Here is a 24,861-nt window from a genome sequence, read left to right as displayed (position 1 = left end):
TAAAAGACTCTTAAAAACTGAGAACAAACTGAGGGTTGATGGGAGGGTGGGAGGGAGGGAAGGGTTAGGTGATGGGCATTGAAGAGGGCATCTTTTGGGATGAGCACTGGGTGTTGTATGGAAACCAATTTGACAATAAATTTCATATATTAAAAAAAAAAAAAAGAAAGAAATACAGCTGACCTTTGAACAACACAGGTTTGAACTGCACAGATCTGCTTATGTGTACTTTTTTTTTCCCCATGAATGCAGTACAGTACTATAAATGTGTTCTCTTATGATTTCCTTAATAAATTTACCTTTCTCCAGCTTATGTTATTGTAAGGATACAGTTTACAATACATATGACATACAAAATATGTGTTCACTGACTGTTTTTGCTACGCATAAGTCTTCCAGTCAACAGTAGGCTATTAGTAGAGTTAAAAAAAATTTTTTTTTCTTAATGTTTATTTATTTTGAGACAGAAAGACAGATAGCGAGCAGGGGAGTGGCAGAGAGAGAGAGGGAGACACAGGCTCCAAAGCAGGCTCCAGGTTTCTGAACTATCAGCACAGAGCCCGACACCGGGCTCAACCCACCAACTGTGAGATCATAACCTGAGCTGAAGTCGAATGCTTAACTGACTGAGTCACCCAGGCACCCCAAGTGTTTTTTTCTTTTTTAACGTGTATTTATTTATTTTTTGAGAGAGAGAGAGACAGAGAGAGGGGGAGACTGAATATCCCAAGCAGCCTCTGCGCTATCAGCACAGAGTCCGAAGCAGGGCTCGAACTCATGAACACCAGAATGACCAAGCTGAAATCAAGAGTTGGGTGCTTAACTACTGAGCCACCCAGGTGCCCCAGTAGTTAAGATTCTGGGGAGTTAAAAGTTATACACGGATTTTGACTGCATGGGGGTCGGCCCTCCCAGCCCCTGCATAGTTCAGGGGTCAACTGTATTTGGTCTTCAACCCCAGCTCCTGGCGGAGAGCCCCTAGAACCCCGGTAATTTCTTGTGTGATGGGGGTAACACCAATTCTCACACAGGGCTCCAAAATCCCCTGGAATGTTCTACATGGTAGGAACATTTTTTATTCTAATAAGGCAACTCTTAACAGGCTCCTGGACAGCTTCTGGCTGGACACCAGAATGTAACCAGTAGTGAGAGCATTACTGACCTCCCTGAATTTGAATGTCCTCACCTATAAAGCAGACACATTAAAAAAAAAGGTTAAAAAATACTCTTAAGAGGGGCAAGTTTAAACCTGTAGTTTTAAACAAGCTTCAGAATGACTTAATTTCTCTTGGTCTTTTGAATAAAATTCCACATTTGGGAGTGTTTTTATTAAGCCCCCGAGGCTTCCTGATAATAGGGCATACAAAACATGTTCAAAACAAGAGGACATAGGCCAGTCACAAAGATAAAAGGACGTAAAACACAGGGCTCTTGAGAGGTAAATTACTATAAAGTTCACAGGAAGTCTGAGCCTTCACTACCCTGGCCAAGTCCATGTTCCAAAACACCCTGAAGAAAATCAAAATGAGGATTAAAATGTACACTGGCCTTGGGTCAACTTGAAAGCAACTGTTCTAATTCAACGTTTGAGGAACTATTACAAAATAAATTACACATGTCAGTAGGTGAGGAAATTGGGGTTTTCCTAGACACTTGGAAGTAAAAGCAACGGACCTTGAAACTCTAAGAGCTGGTATGAACAGGATGGAAAGAAGGAAAAGAAGAGGTAAATGAGAGGAGGAGAGAGCCTGGGTCAATACTATGCGTCTACTGGGCAAGCCCAGCAGGGAAAACCAGCATGTCGCTCAGCTAAAAGGAGTAACGGTTTTCCCTTCAAGGGAGAAAAAAAAGTCTAATGTCAAAATACCTCAGAGAATAGAAACAATCTTATTAAAAAAAAAAAAAAAACCAAAACTTTAAAAAGATCATATTTCATCTAAGCGGAGAATCAATATAACCACGAGCCAAGAGCAACAGATCGAATGGAGGGACTTTAGGGGGTACACTCCCCAGTCTCCAGCTGTAAGGCTCACACACTAACAGTGAGGTCAACTCAAACCCAACAGGACTGTACCTTGCCATGTTCCAGGTTCACGTCAACAATCCCATTCCAGCTGTAGAGAGCTGCTATATGGTTCAACAACTGCCCCGTAAAGAAACGCACCTTCTGGGTTTTTGTGATATTTTTATTATGAACTACCTGAAAACAATAAAACACATGAATTTCAAGGAGCTCGATTTTCACAACAGTATTGTTTTTCATCATTACCAAAATCCTGTGGGCCCACGGCCAAATATTTGACCAGAAAAAGGGAAAACATAAAGAGAAAAACAAAATTCATCGGTATCTGAACCGTCCTAGGATACAGTTAGCATCTGGTATACTTCCTTTCATCCCTCCACCCCGCAACACAGAAGATGTATGTGTATCACTGTTGTGTTTTGTTTTGTTTTTGTCTCTGTGAGATTATATATAGTTTTCTGCCTACTTTTAAATAGTATAAACTTTTCCCACATTATTAAAAACTCCTTTAGAACACCATTTTGGAAGGCTATCATTCTAGCGACCATAATTTATGTCACCGTTCCCCGGGGGGTGCAAAGTGAGGTTGTTTGCACTCTATCGTCTGCTTCCTTGCGCCGAGTCCTGCCCGCGTCCCTGATTATGCACTCGGAAATGTGGCACAAGGCCTCAGCTCCCCTCAAACCCACTCCCAGTGCCTCCCAGGGTGTCGTGGGTGGTTCTGAGGTTCCCAAGTCTGGGAACATGTTGAAGACCTCTAACGCACACCGCCAGACCTGCTAGAACACTGCCTCCACAAAAGCACGCGATTCAAAGGTACTTTTGCCAGCACCGAACGGCATTGTTTGAAAAGGTCAGTGCTAATTTGGTTGGCGAAAAAAACCTGTACCTCATGACCTGTGTTACTTTAAATCAGGGCTTCTCAGCACCACTGACATTCTGGCCCAAATAACTGCTGCAGGGGACAGACCTGTGCGGGCAGGACGCTGGGCCTGGTCTCTACCCACTAGGTGCCAGTTGTTACTTCCCCGGTTATGACAACCAGAAATGTTTCCAACACTGCCAAATGTCTACAGTGGAGGGGGCAAAACCACCCCCAGCTGAGAACCACAGTTTTAAATACTATGCTAATCAGCCATTTTTATATGGACTGCCAGTTCATGGCTTTTAACGACTTTTTGTGTTGGCAGAGTCATAGAGTTTTTCTAACTGAGCATTTAAGTTGCTTCTGTATTAAAGTCAGTGATTCGTTCAGCCAGTTTTAAAGTTTCTACAAGATGCTTGTAAAAGACAGAATATATAAGGCGATACAAAGTCACATTCTGCCGGGTGTGTAAATGAAAACGGCCATAACTTACAGCTCCCAATTATCCCTGTGGCTTCCCGTGAAAGGGCGAGCAACAGCGTGTCTCCTGGGGTGATAAAACTGCAGCCCGAAGGAACAGTTTGCCATCCCACAGCCTGTGCGCCCTAAGACATTGTAGCTCTAGGGTCCTGTCACACCCCGGAGAAGACAAACCATAGAACAACATTAAGTACCAAACACGTACCTTTGTTTTCAGCGTGGATAACAAAATATTGATGGTAGAAATCCTGTCTTCCTTTATGCCCGAGCTAAAAATGCAAGGAATAAATTCTGAAAGGAAAAGGTTCAAAGCATTAAACTCAAAAATATTTTGAACACGAGAGCAGATGAGAGAACAAATGACTTCATAAAGTGGCACAGCAAACAATGCCATTCGCTCCCTTTTTTATTTTTTGAAGGTTTTGTCGTTTTCGCTTACACATGTTCACAGTAGGAATAAACCACTTCGTGACATGGGAAATCAAGATCTGAAGGTAAAACAGTGACAGAGCCATTAAAAGGTTCAGTAGTTCTGTTTTACTGTCCTTCATACTGACTATTTGACAGAGAATGTACGTACAATTTTGCTGAATTTCTCTCTTTGCTTAGATTTGCTGATACCTGTATCTTTATCTATATATGTTTTTTTGGTGAGAGGGCTAGCAGGGAGAGGGGCAGAGGGAATGAGGGAAAGAGAATCTTTCCCCATGCTCAGCACGGAGCCAGATGCAGAACTCGATCCGTCTTCAACGGAGACGAAATCAAGAGTCGGACACTCAACCGACTGAGCCACCCAGGCGCCCCCAGATTTATATTTTAAATCATTTTATTGACTGTGGTAGAATTCGGGATGATGTGTTTGTCTGCTTTCTTTTCATGCTTTTGATCTCCAAGGAATCAGCTACCACAGCTCGATGCCGTATCATGACTAACGTAATGGTGACACTGGGCAGAAACATCAAAGCAATTAGAATTTTGCTTGCTCCAGAGGTGCTCAAAGGGCACACACATATTTTCTACAAAGGAAACTCATTCTCAAAAGAAGAAAAATCAGAAAATATCAAACAAACCAAAAGGATGAAATCTGAAAGCAAACATAATTCCACTACCCAGAGGTAACTAGTTAACCGCTAACCTTCTGATATATTCATAGTCCCATAGTCCGTTAAATGTATCTTTCAGTAAAATGAGATACTCAACAGTTTTATAACTGGGTCTACACCCAATCATATGTTGTTTAAAAGGCTGACATCGGGAAGCATATTTCTACGTCATTTCTAACAGCTGCGTTCCACCTTACGCTTAGTCTTGTTTCTGCGATCAATCCCTTGATGGTCAACAGATAGGAGGAGTCCAATTTTCAGCGAACATGAAAAAATTATCCACTAAGAAAACCTCGACTCACATCCTTAATTCTACCCTTAGGATAAATGGCCAGACGTGGAATGGCTGCTGGATCACACATTTTTAAAGTTTCGACACATTTTTCAAGTTTTGCAAAGCGCCCTGCAAAAACATTAACTGAAGTACAACCCTGCCCCATCAGCAGCGCACATGAGTAACCCCAAACGGCCGTCCTTTAATAAAGGCCAGACGGCGCAGACGACCACGGGAATTCGGAAGAACCCTAGCCCTGGGAGCAGCAGCAGCAGACCTCACACAGGAGCGGCCACAAGCGGTTAAGGCCTGTCTGCTGCACCGTGCAACGAAGGGGTCTCCTCCGTGGCACCGCCTCCCCCGTCAATGGGGCTACCTGTGCGGACCAGGGCTGACACCGTATAGAGTGACCGGCACCCACCACCCTGTTCTTAAACGGTCGCTGGCAGTCGTCCGGAGAGAGCTCAGGGCTCCCACCCTGGGAGAGGTGAGAGAAGGACTGGAGACCCGGCCACCCCGGGCCACAGGCACCGTGCTGTTCCTCCGACTCCCAGAGCTCTGGCAAGGACGTGGAACCTGCACACAGAGCCTGGTATCACACCGAACACCTGCTACGTGTGAAGTGCCTTCTAGCGCCATCGTTCTCCGTCTTACTCAATCTCTCGATGAGAAGCAAGCGGCTCGAACAGGCTCTCGGCCACAGCCACCAGAAGGTGGTCCAGCTAGACTTCTCTGAAGCTCCATTACCGATATTCTGGTAACACTCAGCAAGGCCACCGAAGTAACTAAACTTTAGTTTTCCGAAGCCAATTACTAAGGAGGGCCGGGCAGCCAGGGCTACGTATCTGTGCATGTTCTAGAGCCACAGAGCCTCCTTTGTTCGTACGGGTCTCTCAAGTTTGCATCTCTCCTTTGTCAGCACGTCGCCCAGCATTCCAGGTAGCATGACAGGAATGCCTCTGTCGGTGCTCACGAGCGACATCAAAACCGCACCGACCGCGGCTTCGCCGCACACGCGTCCTCCATTCTAGTGTGTGCAGCGGCCGTAAAGGCTGCAGACTGCTCAACCTGGAAAAATGTTTTGCAGCAGATTTTCCAAAACACAATCGCCACCAGGCTTTGCTACGAGACAAAGAGGCGCACCTACCTTTCAACTCCAGCACCTGTGCTATTGTGCTGTCATCGCCGGCGATCAGAAAGGAGAGGGCGAACTGAATGTAGGCCAGCCGGACGTCGTGCACACCCTGGGGGGGCGAAGGAGACCACGTGTCACGTGCAGGAAGCAGGGACCTGGCGGCACGCACGCCCCTCCCGTCCCAATGGCACAGAGGCCTTGGGGCTTGTGCCGTCAGAAGGCTCAAAGGCTAAAACAATGGTCATGTCTCTATGGCAATATGGAACCTTTTCTCTGCTCTTCTCCCTCAATCTTCTGCTCTACTTTTCCTTGTCTTTCAAGCTGTTTTTAAATAGAAAAGAATGGGTAGGGGCTCCTGGGTGGCTCAGTCGGTTAAGTGTCTGATTTCAGCTCAGGTCGTGATCTCACAGGTTGTGAGTTTGAGCCCCACGTCAGGCTCTGTGCTGAAAGCTTAGAGCCTGGAGCCTGCTTCAAATTCTGCATCTCCCATCTCTCTCTGCTCCTCCCCAGCTCACACGCTGTCTCTCTCTCAAAAAATAAAGATAAAAAAAAAAATCTTTTTTAATAAAAAAATAAAAAAAAAAAAGAGAAGCATGGGTAAAGTTTGGCTGAGTCCCCTTCCCGGTCATAACGTAAACATTTTGGGTGTCTGGACCACTTTGGTATGGAGCAGAAGATTCCCAGCCTGTCCAGACACCATCTACTTCACTTGCCAATGAAATAATATACGCATTTTTGAAAATCCAGAGCCAATGGAAAGACTGGTTCTGCTTTTGCTGACACCAATGAGGTGCTGTCTGGGTTTTCTCAGGTATTATAAATTCACACCAGACACCGCGGCCCAGACGCTGTCCTGTTACCAACCCTGCGTGGCCTTCCTGGGACTGACATCTGCACTACTCTGCCACGACCCAAGACAGTGTCAGCCGCGACCCAAGACAGAGGGCGTCCCCGGGGAGGCCCACAGGCCATGACCAGTAGCCAACACTTCAGGGGAAGTCGCGGGGGCCATCTGGTCAGCTTTCCCTCCCAGTAATTTTAAGACACACGCGTGTCTCCTCATCGGGTTCACACGCCAGTAGTCATGTGGATCGCTCACGGGCTGTACCAGCAGCAGCTCATACGCTGGGATCCTCCACTCCTTCAACTGTCACCTCCTCCCTACTTGAGTTATTCCAAAGATACCCTGATTGGTTGCCAGGAAATAAGTTAATGCCACAGAGAATTAGTTCCCTGAATGCCCGGAAAGATTAAGAAGTCTGCCCTCCCGATGGTTCCGTTCCATTTAGTAGTGGCAGGGTGGTGGTGAGGGTGAGGAGGAGGAGGAGGAGGAGGAGGAGGAGGAGGAGGAGGAGGAGGCGGCGGCGGCGGCGGCGAATGTCATTTACTGAGCATTCACTACACCAGACACTAAGTCAAAGGCTGCACATCTGTTACCTCATTTACTCCTCTGAACAACTTGAGGTGGAGACGCCTTCTATGCCCATTTTACAGATGAGGAAACGGGCTTTAAAAACTCACTCAAGGACACGCAGCTACTAAGTGAGTACGTACTGGAACTGGAAAACAGGAAATAACTGTACAAACTACTGCCTCGTGCTCGACTTTACGTCTGACTGGACAAGTGCTTCCTTCTCCGAGCTGCCACGGCATTTTCATCTTGCTTTTTCTCAATCTGCAAGGATCGCACGTGGAACCACCCAGGCCTCTACATGAGAACTGAATTAATTCTGTCTTGTTCTGTCGGGTGTCTGTTTCTTGGGGAGAAAAGAAAGGCCATCAGACCCCTACCCTGCAACATCCAGACGGAGGCCTTGCACCTTCGCTGTCCTCACTGGGTCTCCACTTCCATCCGTGCCCCACGGCATTTCAGCAAGACCCTCTCAGGCCGATCCTGGTTTATTCCAAATACACTAAGCGCTCAAAACTATGCTCCCCATTCCGGGGACGACTCTGTGGGCCTCCTCACGAGACAGAGTTCGGGTACCGCGGTCACTAAGGTCTTGAAAGTGAGCTGCTTCTCCTCAGCGTACCTGCAACGCTTTAGTGCCTTCAAAACACAACAATTCAGTGGTGTGCAAACAGCGGTTATATTCAAGACGCCATAATCTCGGGCTGAGAGACGACTCAGACGACTAAGATACCGTCCCTGACCTCAGGAAGCTTAAAGGAGCCACCGCTCCCGAATTATCTAGATGCCTCGTTAAAAGAAACACATCAACTAACTCAAGCACAGGTAACTTGTTAGCTCGACCCACGTGTGCCTCGTGTTCCGCAAGAATGCTGGTGACGTGCCAAAACTTGCCTGGTGAGGTTCAGTGAGGTACTGCTAGCTGGCTGGCTGGAAAGGTTCTACAAGTTTGGGGGGGTGGGGGGGGTGCCCACTTAAGTACTGGGAGTCAGGGCCCTGGAAGGTCGGTCGCAGTTATGTGCCACTCTGGATCCTTCCATCCTGATTGTACACAGCAGCTGGACTAGATCCCCTCAAGGGTCCCCCCAGCAATGAATTTTGAACTGATATGCAAGTGGGTCCTCACCTCCCGGCCTCCATCTCGCATATCCCAGCCAGCCCCCAATTTCAGACCCCTGACTGTGAACACACCAAGATCACCCTAGACACAGCGTGCACCCCCTTCAAGCAGCCACTGCCCTGCCTCCCGCTCACGCCCCCGGCCAGACAGCCCCTCACCGTCCCCTGGGCCTGTGCCCTCCGTCCCAGCAAGCTCCATCGAAGGCAAGAGGGCCACATGCCCCATTCCTACTCTCTGACTTCACAGCATTATTATCCTAGGAAGAAAGCATCCTGGGCTCTTTACGGCTCGTTCCACAAAACGCTGTCTAAAATAGACCAAAACATATTTGGTAAAACTGCTCTCTGGCAAAGGATTTGAACAGCGCTTTCTTTGGCTGGATGAAAAATAACTCTTTTCACAAAGCTTTAAGAATTCCCTCCAAGGTGCTAAAACACACCCATTAAGAAAAAATAGATCTGTAGATCTATCAGCTTCTTCAATAACCGAAGGGCATGAGAAAAAGGTTGGGGGGCGGGGCTTTGAGAAAACTCAAAGCCAGGGAAGAAATTTAAGAAACATACCCACCAAACACAATGGGTGGCCCTTGTCTGGATCCTGATCTGAATCACAAAGCGTAAAGACATTTCTGAGACAGTGGGAAAAACGGAGACCGAACTGGGCATTCACTGATACTAAGAATTGTGAGCAGTATTAGGTGTGGTGATGGTAGTGTGGTTTTGTTTGAAAAGCTCACTTTTTGTTAAAGGTACACGCTGAAATTTTTACGGGGAAATGCGGTTCCCGGGTGGGATCTGCGGCGCTAGACCGTCCCGAAACAACCAAACATGTGGGAGAGGGGGCCGTGCCTGCAGCCGGAGGACAGGTAGGCGGGGATTCTCTGTGCTGCTCTCTTTTTTAATGTCCCTAACATCCCTATATGGGAAAAAAAAAAATAATAATAATGTCTAAAACCATTTCCTAAAACAAAACATTTAAGGTATGCCACAAAGTAAAAACACTTTCATCTTGACGATAATTCTCATTTTACAGACCGAGGCAACGTAAAATAAGTTGCCGAGACCCCGAGGTGAAGCGGGCGCGGCCTACAGCCGGGGTTCAGGCAGGGACGCCCCAGTCGTGTCTTGGTGGGTGGTCTGGGCACTGACATATTTTACTTGGGAGGCTGAGCTAGTTGAGGTCAAGAGAGAGGGAGTGGAAGCAGGGAGGGAATCCGATGGGTAATTACTGGCAGGCTGACTGCCAGGTAAGACCAAAGAGGCATGACATCTGCCCTATTGTGCAAACGGCACGCAGATTCTTTTTAGAGATGCATTTAAACGTCAGGAGCCATCACTCACTCAATGAACGGAATTTGTTGACACAGAGTATGTGAATAATTCACGGTACTAAAAAAAGAGAATCCGCGAGACACTAAGACCTGGGAGTTTTTTTTTTTTTTTTCCTCAGGGAACACCTTGTTTGTAATTCCAGGAAAACCCTCAACACGGGGCCCAACCTCCCGAAGCCATACAAGTTACTTGGTGTTACTATGATTAACCTTCAGTCTATTACCTGGAGGTGCGGAAACTCCGAATCCCTGAAGAGTTAGAGAACGGGGTGCGGAAGTAAATCACGCTCACGTGGCCCTCCACCTGGGCAGACAGGTTGCTGACCGTCGGTCTGCCGTCTGTGCTCGGGATGGGGGTGTGGAGAACGGAGCCCCAGCTGTCGACGGCACAGCCGTGCCAGCAGGGAGGGCTCACACAACTCTTTGCAGCTTCTGAGTCCTCAAACTCGTGCTTTCTCCTCAAGAACCTCTCTCAACCCAAGTGAAACTTCTAGGGCCACCAGGGAACTTTTTTTTTTTTTTAATGTTTATGAGAGACAGACACACAGAACGTGAGCGGGGGAGGGGCAGAGAGAGAGGGAGACACAGAATCCAAAGCAGGTTCCAGGCTCCGAGCTGTCAGCACAGAGCCTGACGTGGGACTCGAACTCACAAACTGTGTGACCTGAGCTGAAGTCAGAAGCTTAACCGACTGAGCCACCCAGGCGCCTGGGAACTTTTTTTTTTTTTTTTAAAAACACAGCTCTCCTGAGGGGCATGTCCAAGTTCGGCTCAGGCCATGACCTCATGGATTGTGAGTTTGAGCTCCGCGTTGGGCCCACTGCTGTCAGCACAGAGCCTGCTTCAGTTCCTCGGTCTCCCTCTCTCTCAAAACTAAATAAACATTAAAAAAAAAAAAAAAAAAAACACAACTCTCCTGAAAACCATTCACGCTTCCATTCTCTTTGGCACAGTCCAGCACCTACTCCTTATAAGACGTACAAACAGGAGGCCCAAGAAACATTAAAAAGCCTTAAGTATCTTCCTTGATGATGCCACTTCCTAGTTGAAACTTCCAAGGGTTTTCTCCAAAATGTACAGAATAGGACCAGGACCGGGACACCCCACGAGGTACGTGGGAGGTTATTCCGTCTACTCTGTGAAGACGCTCACGAGCTATGTCATCCTCACGGGCCAGGAGGGCACGGCGATGCTGAGCCCCCAGAGTAGCCGTCCTCAGATGTCCCTGTCATCCAGGCTCTGCCACACATACAGGCCTTCTACTCCGCCCACATGAAGACCAAGGTCGAAGAAAGGACAAGAAACAAACTGCTACGGCCCTCCAGGGAGCAAGGAAACACACGGGAGGTACAAGACGCTAGGAGCTCCTCACCTTTGAATCCCTCTTGGTCGCCAGGGTGTACAAGGTCTTTTTATTCAAATCAAAATGGCTGCAGACGTCCCTGGCAGCCTCAGGACCCTGGGTCACCATGGCGGCCATCAGGTTGAGACAGGCTCGAGCCATCCTGTGGGAACATCAGGCACGTGAGGAAGAGCAGAAGCACAAAGCCACTTCACTGCAAAGCCAAGTGCACTCCGGGCTGTGCGGTCTGCTGTCGCCAAATCAGAAAAAGGAAGGAAACAGATAGGCAGGCATGCTTAAAAAAACAAAAACAAAAACACCCAAAACCAAAACTTCACACAATCTCCAAATAAAGCTTAAAAACAGAGTCTGAAGAGGATCCAAGAATACAAAATGTGAGACACAAAGAAGATGGCAAGGTCTCTCCCCACTAACTCATCACGTAACTGGGAGACCCGTGGCTCGTCCCCGCCACTGAGGGCACAGAAGACGTCTTCGGAGTGGGCGTCTCCAAAAGCAAGCTCTCAGCTGCCTTTCGGTTCCACTGCCCCCCAAAACCCGTGGTTGACTGCGTGCCTACCACACCCCAGGCCCCGTTCGAGGTGCTGGAAGACAGCATCTCATACGACACTCAAGGCCCCCGCCTGCATGCACCTTGCATTCCAGCAAAGGGAAGTGGACAGTCAATAGACGGACCTAGAACATTATGTCAAATGTCTGGCTGCACGAATAGACCTGCAAATGGATACTTCTGCCTGCCAGCTAAAAGGACAGAAAGTGACAGCAAATGGAGGACAGTGGAGCAAGGCCTCCCTGAGATGACACTTCTGGACCACAGGGTATGAAGGAGAGAGGGAGGGAGACTGCGGTGACCACAAAGAGCCACTAGGGCAGAAGGGCAGGAAACGTAAAGAATGTCCAGAGTGTTCCCGTAACAGCAAAAAGAACAGCAGCACAGGCGTGACAAGGACGCGTGGTAGGAGTCTACGGCGTGAGGGGCTGGCCCCAGGGGAAGCAGAGGCAGAGCCATGGCTTTACGAGGGAAGGAAAGGTCAAGAGAACTCCCAGAGAGCTGAATGCAGACCAAGCCCACGGCTGGTCTTGCCCCGTAACAGCGGGCAACTTACCTGTAGCCCGAGGCATACAGGGACTCACAGATGAGCTTCATGTGGCTGTTCAGCAGCTTTTTCACGATGTTGGTTCCCACAACATGAAAATGGGAAAGGTCGCTCGCTGTCCGCAACAGTATGGCCTCAAAAACTTGAAATATTAATAGCGTCTGCAAAGACAGAATTAAAATGCTTATGGATCAGCTCATTTCCGTTTTTCCTCTACACATCTGCTCCTCCTGTCCTAGCCAGTCATTTAAAACCTTCAACGTGCATGACAGGCCTGCTCAGATCCTGAGCCAAAGGCAGGACGGTGACAGCTTCACGGGCTGCTCGGCAGACCCCCAGCTCTGGAATTAGTCCTGCTGCCACGGTCCAGCTAAGTGGAGAACTCTTCCCGGCTTATAATTACACAAAATGAAATGAAAAGAGCGATCTCTACTCATGACTGGACCTCCCTGCTCTGGGGATATTCAGGTGGACAGTCTTACAGCAATAACCCTGAGATTTCAACGGGTTCATAAAAATCCCGAATTCTGAACCTCTCTGGAACCAGAAGTCTCAACTCAATACGTGTGTGCAACTATGACATGCGGTTTCTACCTATTTCCCTTTTGTCAAAACAAACCAACCATGTCAAGGGGGCGCCTGGCTGGCTCAGTTGGTGGAGCATGCGACTCTTGATCTTGGGGTTACAAGTCTGAGCCCCAGGTTGGGTGCAGAGATTGCTTAAAAACAAACCATGGCAAAACCAAGTGCATTGCGATTAAGGGTCTATGGTCCTTCCCTCTGGTATCATTCACTAACATGGAGCACTTTCCATTCACATGCTTTAAAAAGTCATGATGCAAAATTGGATATATTCCTATGACACAGGAACAAAACATAGTCTTCTATAGAAAGGTGATAATGTTCTGGAAATTTCTATCACATTTCTCTCCATCAAGCTCAACACCATAGTGGCGTGAACTTTGTCTTCTCTTCAGCGAGCCAGGTGAGGAATGACATACTTCACTTTCCGGCCGCTTCTCCCCGCTCAGGAGCTGGAAAATCTCTGCGCATTCAACCGAAATCTTTATGTACCCTTCCACAACATCATACACGTCTTCCCTCGGTAGCTTCTTGGCAGCAGCGACAAATGCTTCCAAGGCTGAAATAAGAGCAACGTTCAAATGTTAACAGGGACGGTCTCCTTAGCAACAATCACAGCCGCGGCTGCGACAGAGGCAGATTTCCAGCAGAAGCATCCAGGCGGCAGGAGGTGCCGCTCACCCGGAGGGAGAACACGGCAGCAATGCGGAGACGGGGCCATCCAGAGTTCTGACATGGCCTTTTCTCTATCTCCACTGAGGTAAAGGGGAACAACTTTCAAAGGAAGAGCTTTGGAGCCAAGCCTTCTAGGGGCAGGGATCCTCCCCACCGCTGACATCGATCCACTCCTGGGCACCCTCTGGGTCTAGACCAATCTAACCCTGAAGCCATACACTCACCTCCATGAAGGGGGTAAAATCAGAGAACGGATAAAGAAAATGTGGTGCAGCTGATCTGTATCTAAGTGTATATACAAGGAACTATTATTCAGCCAGAAGAGAGAAGGAACTCTGCCTTTTGCAACACGTATGGACCTTTGAGGGCACAGAGTGAAGTAAGTCAGAGAAAGACAAACGCTGTATGTTCTACTTATAGGTGGAACCTAAAAGAGCCAAACTCATACAAACAGAGAGCAGAATGGTGGCCAGGGATTGGGGGGTGGCAGAAATGGGGAGATGTCAGTCAAAGGGTACAGACTTTCAGCTATAAAGACGAGTACATTCTGGGGCACCCGGCTGGCTCAGTAGGTAGCGCATGCGACCCTTGATCTGGGGGTGGAGAGTCTGAGCCCCACATTGCGGCCAGAGTTTGCTTAAAAGAAAAAAAATAATGAGAAAGATGAGTAAGTTCTGGGGATCTAATGTACAGCATGGTGACTGTAATTAACAGTACTGTAGCATATACTTGAAGCTTACCGTGGTAATCATTTCACAGTATATGTGTGTCATCATCTCACTGTACATCTTTTTAAGTTTTTCTATTTTGAGAGAGAAGGAGAGAGCATGCGCGATGGAGGAGCAGATAAAGAGGGGGAGAGAGAATCCCAAGCAGGCTCCACGCTGTCAGCACAGAGCCCGACACAGGGCTCAATTTCACGAACCGTGAGGTCATGACTTGAGCCAAAACCACGAGTGGGATGTTTAACTGACTGAGCCACCCAGGCACCTGTCATCGTACATCTTAAACTTACATCAGTTATGTCAATTGTATGTCAATAAAGCTACGTAAAAAGACAACACAAAAATAACAACAAAAAAACCTTTCCTAATGCCTGGATGAAATCAAAACCCCCAACATCTGTCAATTCTACTTCTCTGATCTGTCAGGAGATCGCATCACAGGAAGCTATGAGAACACATCAAAAGGGAGACAGAATCCAAGAGAGAGAACAGATTCAAACACAAATTCAACACAATCTCACACAACGGATTCACACTTTCACCCACTGACTTCAGCTTCGCCGCATCTTCCAACTACCTCATCTGTACCCACTGCCCGTCAACCCGAGTTTCCTTCTGAGACCTGTTCAAATGCAGCACCTGAATGCCAAGGAGCTGCCTGAGCAAAACCGTGAACACGTACATGAATACAATCTTTCAAATCATTAAGCATGCTCTTTCTGCTGCCAGAACGGTTCCTGTCCCTGTTCCTACCCCAACCTACAACTCCGCTGAAAAGCCACTCCCTCTGGGGAGACCTCTTTGATCCCCCAGATTAGGTCTGAGGACTGAAGGCCCTATGTACCTCTCCTTTGGAGGACCGGTACTTGGAACTCTTCATATGTAATTATATTGATTGACACCTGCCTTCTCCACCTCACTATTCATGTGCTCCAGAATGGCAAGGCCCAGGTCTGATTTTTTACTCACCATTTTCTCTCTAGCACATCACAGCCCCTAGTAAATAACGCAGAAATGAACGAATGACTGAAATGTAGCACTCTGAGCTAAAGCAGGTATGATCTTCAAAGCACTGGCTGGCAGTTGCAGGCATCAAATGTTTAAAAACACAATTTATGGGAGGACAAATTGTTAAGTGGGGCTATCCTGGCCATCAACTTAATAATCTCTTTAACCAGGGAGAAATGCTGTCACTTCTATTTTGACACACTACCAGTGCTTTCATATATTAGCATATTCAATTGTTGGGGCTCCTGGGTGGCTCAGGAGTGGCTCAGTCACTTAAGCGTCCGACTTCGGCTCAGGTCATGATCTCACAGTTAGTGGGTTTGAGCTCCGAGATGGGCTCTGTGCTGACAGCTCGGAGCCTGGAGCCTGTTTCAGATTCTGTGTCTTCCTCTCTTTCTGCCTCTCCCATGCTCGCACTGTTTCTCTGTCCCTCAAAAATAAATAAAAACCTTAAATTTCTTTTAAAAATTCAATTGCATTTTTTTCCTCCTAACCTACATACTTTTCCAATGGATTACACGAGGTTGTGAAGCGTGATCACACTTTTCAGAAAGTGAAATTACAGAATCTGTTCCGTATTGGTCACTAGTCCAGTGACTAGACCAGTTCCATATTGGTCAACTGACCAGTCCCTGGGACGCTTCACGCGGTAGTTTATTACATGTCATCGGATCAGCGTGAGTGTTGGGGGCTCAAAGCTCTTGAAAATAGCGCTGACGGCCACAGAACCAGCAAACTGTCTCAATGAACGGCCCCGAGCTGACTCACAGTTGGGACTCGGTAAGTACACATATATGCTTCTCTGACAATTGCAATAGAGGTTTTAGAGGCTGCTAAGGAATGCCGCCCGGCCAAAGGAGGCGTGCAGTCGCGTAGAACTGTCACGACCGAGCAAGGCGGATTCCACCAGCTGACAGCCCAGGGCAAGACAGTGCAGCGCGCGGCCCTACAGCAGCCCCGGCCGCCCGGGACCCTGGACGCCCGAGCACCGGGGCCACGGTTTCCCGTCTGCAAACCGGAAGGCCTGGCTCTGAGACTCCGGGACCGAACAATGCACAGAGGAGGGCTGAGCCTGGCACGCGGCCGCGACCCGCCTCGCCCGCACGTGCTCCCTGCCCCGGCCAGCGCCGCACTCACCCGGCTCCGCGCCCTGCGGACCCCGCAGCTCAGCCTTGAAGCGCACGCCCGTGAGCTCTTCGGTGCGGGACCGCTTGGCTGCGCCCGCGCGGAGACCCGTGCTGTCCTGGCCGCCCGCAGCCTTCCTCTTGGGGACCCCCATGGCCGAGAGAGCAGGGGCGCCCCGGGATCTACACACCAGGAAACCCGGCAAGAGGACGCGCGGACAGCGGAGTACCACCGCGGCGTACCACCGCGGCGTGCCAGGTGCCCACACGTGCGCAGGAAGGGGCGGGACCGGCGGAAGGGGCGGGACCTCAGTGGGAGGTCGGGGCGGGCCTGTGCGACCAGGGCCGGCGGAAGGGGCGTGGCCTGGGGCGGGGCGGGGCCTGAACCGGGGCGGGCGGGCGGCCGGGAAGCTAGAGCCCGTTCGGGGAGGTGCTGCAGGCGCCGAACCCCGAGGTTTCTCCTGTTTCTGTTGTTCACGCTGGCTCTCTCGCTTCTTAGGACGAACCGACACCGCCCTGCCACAGTGAGGAGGAGCCCTCCTGCCCCAGCGGCTCTTTCGAGGGTCTTGGCGGGTGGAGCCCCCGGGTTCTCCATTCCCTAGGGGCACGAGCCCCGGTGCTAAGCGGCTGCACAGTCGGATCAGTTCTCGACCTGGGGCGCCCTGACGCTGCCGGTAGAAGAACTCTCTTGTCAAACAACGGGCTTCGATGCTTTCCCTATTTAAGGGCCTTCGGGTTGGCCGGGAGGGTGACTGCCCCTGGCTAAATGCCAGGCGGGCTTGAGCGGGAGGCCTTCCTCTGGCACCTGGGCCGAGGGTCGTGCAGGTGCCCTTAACTCTGACCGCACCTTGTCTCACAGCCCGAACCAGACCGGCTTGTCTGGTGGGATGTCGCCCCACACTGGCCTCCATCCCAGGCTTCCCCAAACTAATGGGAGGACGTGAGCCCTTCTGGCCAAGCAGGTGCGAGGAGAGACGTAACTTCTGTGAAAACCCTTCGTGAACAGTGCAGCGGCTTCCACATCCAAGTTCCCGTCCTTGAAATGGAGCCAGCAGAGCCAGCCCTACCTAATCTTTGGGGCTGTCCTGAGCTGAGAAAGTAATACATTGTGTACGAAAAACTGCTTTGACGGGGGACAAAAAGTTCTGTGTTCTTGTAAGATGTCAATGACTTGAGAGCCGAATTAAATGCTTTGCAGTAAAGTAGAGGTTTAAATGAGTAAGTCAAAACTTAAAGTGGCTCAGAAGTGTGTGGATGGATGCTTCAGACTCAGTCAGCCTAGTGCCATGAGTCACTGATGCCAGATCCCTAACCCCACTCGTTCATGTATCAGGCTTACCAAACTTTCAAGTAGTAAACTTCCAAGTAGTGACATGGCTTTCTATATTAAAGGCCTTCATGGAGAGAAAGGGCTTTATTTGTCCCGAAGAACACTCTGCTCTGTTAAAGATAAACACCACTGCCCCATGACATCCTAAGCTGGTATCCTTTATGGGGCTATTGCACTTGCTGTTTCTTCTGAAACTCTGCCCAGACCTCACATGACTCATACTTTCCTTTCATGTGGGCTCTTCCTATCCATCTTCCACTCCCCTTCTTCTCACCCTCCTCTATTCTCCTTTATTGCCTTTTTCAAAAAGTTTATTTATTTATTTGGAGAGAGAGTGGGCGCCAATGGGAGGAGGGGCAGAGAGAACGGAGAGAGATACTCTCAAGCAAGCTCTGCACTGTCAGCACAGAGCCCAGTGCAGGAGTCAATCTCATGACCGGTGAGATCATGACCTGAGTCAAGATCGAGAGTCAGACACTTAACCAACTGAGACACCCAGGTGCCCCTCAATTTTTAAAAATATACTTCCAAATCCACTCAGGAAGTCTGCACTGATCCTGGTACAAGAGCCATGTTCTCAATAAACATGTGTTACGTCAATGACCAGAATCTTAGACTAGACCACTCAAAATACAAGGTTATTGAATCGACGGCCCTATTCTTTGAACAGCAAAATGTAGCAAAATCCACACCCAACTTAGAGAATAAAATATCAAATGATAATTTCAAGGGTATTATGGAGACTGGTCTACCTACCGTCTTCTCATTACACAGAAAGTTTAGAAAATATAGAAAATTTGAGTAACAACAATATATTCATGTTGATAGTAATAGAACTTTATACCCATGAATAGAGAATATATGTTCTTTTGAAATAACATTGAAAGACATAAAATTGACCATGTTCTAGGCCACAAAAGAGGCCCCCATAAATTTTTTAAAAAATCAACATTTACAGGCCATGTTCTCTAGCCACCGAGCAATAAAATTTAACCTTGATAATAAGAAGATAGTTTTGTTTTTTTTTTTTAATCCCATAAGGCTGGGAGGGAGAAAAAATCTACTAAGTAATCCTTGGAAAGCATCTGGAAAATCATGAAAGATTTGGAATGCAACAAAAGGAACACTTCATACAGCAAAATCTGCGGGACACAGTTCTTAGAGGAAAATTTATAGCTTAAAATATTTTTGTCAGAAGTCAAGAAAAATTGAAAACAAACGAGCTAATAATACATGTTCAAATGAAGAATTGGAAAAAGTACAACAGAAACAACCCAAAGATAGAAGAAGGGAAAAGAAGCAAAGATGAGGAGAGAAATCAATTACAAAGAGAATTTAAAAAAACAAACAACTAAAGAATATCCAGAAACCAAAAGCTATTTGTTTTTGTTTTTTAGATTAAGTAAGCAAAACTGGCAGGATTTTAAATAATAAAGAATATTAGAAACACCTATCCCCAAAACTTTCAAAACTAAAAAAAATGGATACATTTCTAGAAAAAGCAAACGTACCAAAACTGGCACAAAAGGCACCAGAAAATTTGAATAGACCAACAATCATTAAATAAAATGACATGATAAGCAAGCCTTTCTCGAGGTACAGATAATTTTTAGGTAAATTCTACCAATCTTTTAGGAAACAGATAATCTTTATCTTATTCAGTTTGCTCCATAAAACAAGAGAGAAGGAAAGTATCCCAGTATCTTTTTTGAGGCTAATAGAACTTAAATACAAAACTAGCTAAGGGTAACACAAAGTGAGAAAATGATGGGCTAATCTCACTTGTGGACATACATATGTGTAAATAACATATTAGCCAACCTGAACCAACACTGTACTTAAAAAAACAAGGGACACCTGGGTGGCTCAGTCAGTTAAGCATCTGCCTTCTGCTCAGGTCATGATCTCACGGTTTGTGAGTTCGAGCCCTGCTTCAGGCTCTGTGCTGACAACTCAAAGCCTGCTTCAGATTCTGTGTCTCCCTCTCTCTCTCTGCCCCTCCCCCGCTCACACTCTGTCTCTCTGTCCCTCAAAAATGAATAAACATTTTTTTAAATTGAAAAAAAAAAGAAATACAAGGATGGTTTAATATCATGTCTGTCATTAACCACATTAATGGATTAAAGCAGAAAAACAAGTTATTATCTCAATAGATGGGAAAAGGCATATTGTTTTGAAAAAAAATGTTTTTTGAAATCTATTTTTTGAAAAAATCTATGATTTATTAAATTCACATAAAACTAGGAATAGAAAAAACTTGATAAAGGCTCTATGTCCGAAAGCCTGCAGCAATCATCAGGCGTAATAGAAAAACTCTAGATGCACTTGAATTGTGACGGGGGGCAATAGGAAAGATAGGGACACCCACTGTTTATGCTACTGTCTATTACTAAAGATCTTGGGTGATGAGATGACGTAAGACAAAAAAGAGATGAAAGAATGAAAAGAGATAAAACTGTCATCTAGTTAGAATATTCAACAGAAAGAGTAACTGGAGTTTCACAAGATTGTCAGATATGAGATTAAATTACCAAGTCAGTATCGTCCCCTCTACTTTAGCAGTAGCTAATTTAAAAATGTAATAGAAAACAAGATACCATTCATGAAGGGGAGTGGGGAAACCAGTAAATTATCTCAGAATTAAACTAAAAAAGAGTGCACAGCATGTTTAAGGAGAACATTGTAAAAGATTTGACTAAATAAAGAGACATGCTGTGTCTGTAGAAGAAAGTCTTCGTGTTGCAAATTTGTTAACTCTTCCTAAATCAAACTATAAAGCCATTGCCATTTCAATCAAAATTAGGAAACTCAAGAAATCATGATTACTTTGTACGGGAAGACAAAGGTCTGTGAATGGCTAAGCCAAAAAGAATAAGGAGATCTTCCTTATCATGTATGAAGACATATGTCAAAGTTTTAATAATCAAATTCTACAGGGAATGGTAAAAGACTAGACAAATAGCCCAGTGGAACAGAATATAGACTCAAAAACAGACCCGTGTTACGGCGATACGGATTACCAACTCTGAAACTGCTTTTCATGTATCCTGGGGTTGAGGAAATCAGTAAATGGATGGGAGAAGATGTGGGCCACGCTTCCCACTACTGGAAAGGAAAGTTACCTATAATCGAGAAGGTTGGGCTAGAATGAACCCTGCAGGACTGGATTAGAGTTAGAGACATCAGTATGATCTCATGTTTAGCTTAATGTAAACAGAGATGGATAGATACTGAAATAAGTATATGGGTGCATTCTACCTGGGTTGGTACATATGCATATATTTTTTAGTTCTGTTCACTGAAGGGGCCGGTAGTAATTAGCATACCCAGTGCCCGGAATTTGGGGTTTAATACCATTATCAAATAAAAGGAACCATGACTCCTTGGAGAAGTGGCTGATTCTAAGGCTGGGACAGAGCACACATAAAATAAGCCTGGAGCATCTTGTAGTACCATAAAGTACAAAATGCTGTAGAAAAAAAAATAGCAAGGGAGAGGGAATATGTCAGAGGGACACAGGAACCAATTGGAAATAATTCCCAATAAAATAATATGAGTGACTAAATAATGAATATAGTATTCGATTATCACCTAAGGTATAAAATAAATATACATAAGTCTATATAATATAAAATGATATAAAAATGATTGCAAAAATAAACTAATTGGGGAGAAAAATCTTCCTTACAAACCAAGTTTCCTTACAAATCTTTCTTATACAAGTAATCCAAATAATATACGTAGATACTCCCTGTTCCAAGAAATGGAGCTTAATTCACACTCTCCCTCCACCTCCGCCAGTGTACACGTACTGAGTAACTTCCAAAGATTAGATTAGGAAAGAGGGAAATTGGTGCTTTATTGTGGAGAAACACGGTAAACACCTTAACTGCGTGATCAAGGCTAACATCACCAGTGATAAGTTCTATTGCTATCTTGTCCCCTTGCTGTGATATGATGAGAAGGACATCACCTTCACAGTCTCTTTCCCCAAACCCATAACCCAGCCCTGTCACATGAAAGATGTCAAATAAATCTAAATTGAAGGACAGTCTAAAAAATACATCACCTGTGCTCTTTCAAACTGTCAAGGCCATGAAAAACAAGGAAAGACTTGGAAATTGTCACAGATCAGATGAGATTCAGGAGATACGATAACTAAAAGCACGTGATACCCTGGGCTGGATCTGGAACAGAGAAAAGACCCTGAGAGAAAAGCTGGTGAACTACAAATAAAGTCGGGAGTTTAGTTAATAGCAGTGTACGCATGTGGGTTCTTAGTTTTATCGAACGTATCGTAGAAGTGTGAAAAATACAGGTATTAGAGGAAACTGGGTGAGAGTATACAGAATCCTTCTCCTTTCAACTTTTCTGTAAATCGAGAATATTCCAACATAGAAAGTTTATCCAAAACAAAGACCTATGCCTATGCATATATAGCAACTTGGTGCATGGTGACGATGACACCCCGTTTTTGTCACGGGTTGGCCACCAGAACAGAGGTGTGGTGGAAACCACCGCTGAATCTCAGCCAAGTGGGAAGGGAAAGATTCCTATCAGCAGGGTCATCATTGGATGTGTAGATTCAGGCAAGTCCACCACGACTGGCCATCTGATCTACACATGTGGTGGGATCAACCAAAGAATCGTTGAAGAATTGAAGAGGTTGCTGAGATGGGAAAGAGGCCCTTCAAGGTGCCTGGGTCTTGGATAAACTGAAAGCTGAACCTGAGTTGGTATCACCACTGATAGCTCTCCACAGAAACTGGAGACAAGTATTATGTGACCAGCGTTGATGTCCCAGGACACAGAGACTTTATCAAAAACGTGATCGCGGCACATCTCGAGCTGACTGTGGGGTCCCGATTGTTGCTGTGTCGGTGAATTTGAAGCAGTATCTCCATGAACGGGCAGATCTGAGAGCGTGCCCTCGGGCTTACACACTGGGCGTGATGCAACTAATTGTCCGTGTTAACAAGGTGAATTTCTTCAGCCAGAAGAGGCATGTGGAAATCGCTAAGGAAGTCAGCACCTACATTTAAAAAGTTGGCTATAACCCCGACACGGTAGCCTCGGTGCCAATTTCTGGTTGGAATGGTGACAATGTGCCCGAGGCAAGTGCCAACATGCCTTGGTTCGAGGGGTGGAAAGTCACCCCCAAAGATGGCAATGCCCGTGGAACCACGCTGCCGGAAATTCTGTATTGCGTCTGCCACAACTCATCCAACTGGCAAGCTCTTTTGTCTGCCCCTCCAGGATGTCCACAAAATTGGAGGTGCTGGTACTGTCCCCGTGGACCTAGTGGAGTCTGGTGTTCTCGAACCTGAGATGGTGGTCGGTCACCTTTGCTCCAGTCAACATTACAGCTGAAGTCAAGTGTGTTGAAATGCGCCATGAAGCTTTGCCAGGAGCTCTTCCCGGGGACAACAGGGACTTCAATGCCAAGGACGTGTCTGTCAAAAATGTTCATCATGGCAACCTCGCTGATGACAGCAAAAATGACCCACCAATCTAAGCAGCTGGTGGTGTGACCCAGGTGACTATCCTGAACCATCGAGGCCAAATCAGTGCTGGCTACACACCTGTGCTGGATGGTCGCGTAGCTCCCACTGCTTTGTGAATGTGTTGAGCTGAAGGTGATTGATGGCTGTTCAGGGAAAAAGCTGGAAGATGGCTCCAAAGTCTTGAAATCAGTTGATGCAGCCATTGTTGATATGATTGCTGCCAAATGCACGTGTGTTGAGAGCTTCTCTGACTACCCTCCTCTGCGTTATTTTGCTGTTCCTGACATGAGAGAGACGGTGATGTGGGTGCCATCAAAGCAGTGGCCAAGAAGGCTGCCGGAACTGGCAAGGTCACCAACTCTGCCCAGAACATTCAGAAGGCTAAATGAGTACAAACCTGAATACGTACCACCCCTAAATTAATCAGCGATGGGAGAACAGTCTCAGAACTGTTTGTCCCACTTAGCCATTTAAATTTGGTGCTAGGGGTACCTGCGTGGCTCAGTCAGTGAAGCGCCCGATTTTGATAAAAAGCAAGTACTGAGAAAAAACAACATAGGGCAGAAAATAAAGATGGCGGTGTCCAATCTGATTTCAAGGTTGGAGAGTTAGTGACATGCCCAACAGGTGCACATACCTCACTAGTAAATAATGGTGGTTAGATAAGAACAAAATAAAAATGGATTTTGGGGGGGGGGGCACCTGGCTGGCTCAGTCGGTTAAGCGGAAGACTCTTGATTTCAGCTCAGGTCATGATCTCACAACTGTGGGATGAAGCCCCACATCGAACTCTGTGCTGAGCGTGGAGCCTGCTTTAGATTCTCCCTCTCTCCCTCTGCCCCTCTCCCCTGCTCACACTCTCTCTCTCGAAAACAAAAACAAAACATTTTCTTTCAATAAATGTGTGTTTTTTTCAAACAACTACTTAATTGTTGGAACATAAATACTTATTAAGTTTGGATCTAGCTACTTAACAAACAGAGCAGTTCAGATTTTTGTTTGTTTTGACCTAGAGGCTCTATGCAAAATCACTGAGACACTTAGGACACCATGAACTGAAAAAGTTCTGGAATCTCTGCTCTGTACCCTTAATTGGAAATCACTTTTGTTGATTCTGAATTCCTGTCAATGGACTTGTGTTTGTTTTCCTTTTGGTAGCTTTACCCTTTTTCTTGGGAATGATAATTTAAATTAAAACCATTTTTTTTTATACCCATGTTCATTATTCACAGTAACCAATGCGGTGTAAGCCACCTAAGTTCCATGGATAGATGACTGGATAAACAAAATGTGATATGTCCATACAATGGAATATTAGTCCACATCAAAAAGGAGAGAAATTCCGACATTTGCTACAACATGGATGAACGTTGAAGACACTATACTAAGTGAAATAAGTGAGTCACAAAAGGGCAAATATTGTATGATTCCACTCATATGGGCTACCTAGAGTGGTCAAAGCATTAGGCACAGAAAGTAGAATGAGAATTGCCAAGGACTGAGGGGAGGGAAAATGGGGAGTTCGTGTTTAACGTGTATAGTATCTCACAGTTTTGGAGAATGAGAAAGTTCTGGAGGTGGATAGAAGTCATAGTGCTTAATACCACTAAACTATACCTTTAAAAATGGCTAAAATGTAAATGTTGTGTGATGTGTATTTTGCCACAATAAAAAAATTTATTTTTGGAGTTCGTGGGCTCCTGTCACCATTA

At 46.5% G+C, this 24,861-nt stretch overlaps 1 protein-coding gene and 1 long non-coding RNA gene across 5 annotated transcripts in view; one reads left to right on the top strand and one right to left on the bottom strand.

The window, feature by feature from the left end:
* URB1 (URB1 ribosome biogenesis homolog) overlaps positions 1 to 16,603 on the bottom strand; it is an 81,768-nt gene extending 65,165 nt beyond the window's left edge. For all 4 annotated transcript variants that reach the window (XM_019839441.3, XM_011285748.4, XM_045036685.1 and 1 more), the window contains exons 1-7: positions 16,329 to 16,603; positions 13,203 to 13,342; positions 12,211 to 12,362; positions 11,114 to 11,246; positions 5,893 to 5,989; positions 3,574 to 3,659; positions 2,075 to 2,200 (exon numbers count right to left, since the gene is read on the bottom strand). In XM_019839441.3, coding sequence (XP_019695000.3) covers positions 2,075 to 2,200; positions 3,574 to 3,659; positions 5,893 to 5,989; positions 11,114 to 11,246; positions 12,211 to 12,362; positions 13,203 to 13,342; positions 16,329 to 16,470 — 876 coding nt within the window. In that variant the 5' untranslated portion in view covers positions 16,471 to 16,603. The remainder of the gene's footprint in view (positions 1 to 2,074; positions 2,201 to 3,573; positions 3,660 to 5,892; positions 5,990 to 11,113; positions 11,247 to 12,210; positions 12,363 to 13,202; positions 13,343 to 16,328) is intronic.
* Positions 16,604 to 16,701: 98 nt separating this feature from the next.
* Positions 16,702 to 17,517, top strand: LOC123379763. The gene is made up of 2 exons (XR_006584643.1): positions 16,702 to 16,839; positions 17,175 to 17,517. It is a non-coding gene; the product is annotated as an uncharacterized LOC123379763 (long non-coding RNA).
* Positions 17,518 to 24,861: the final 7,344 nt, after the last annotated feature.

Source organism: Felis catus, chromosome C2 (assembly GCF_018350175.1).
Source record: "Felis catus isolate Fca126 chromosome C2, F.catus_Fca126_mat1.0, whole genome shotgun sequence".
NCBI classification, from domain to species: Eukaryota; Metazoa; Chordata; class Mammalia; order Carnivora; family Felidae; genus Felis; species Felis catus.
This window is presented reverse-complemented; position numbering and strand designations above follow the sequence as displayed.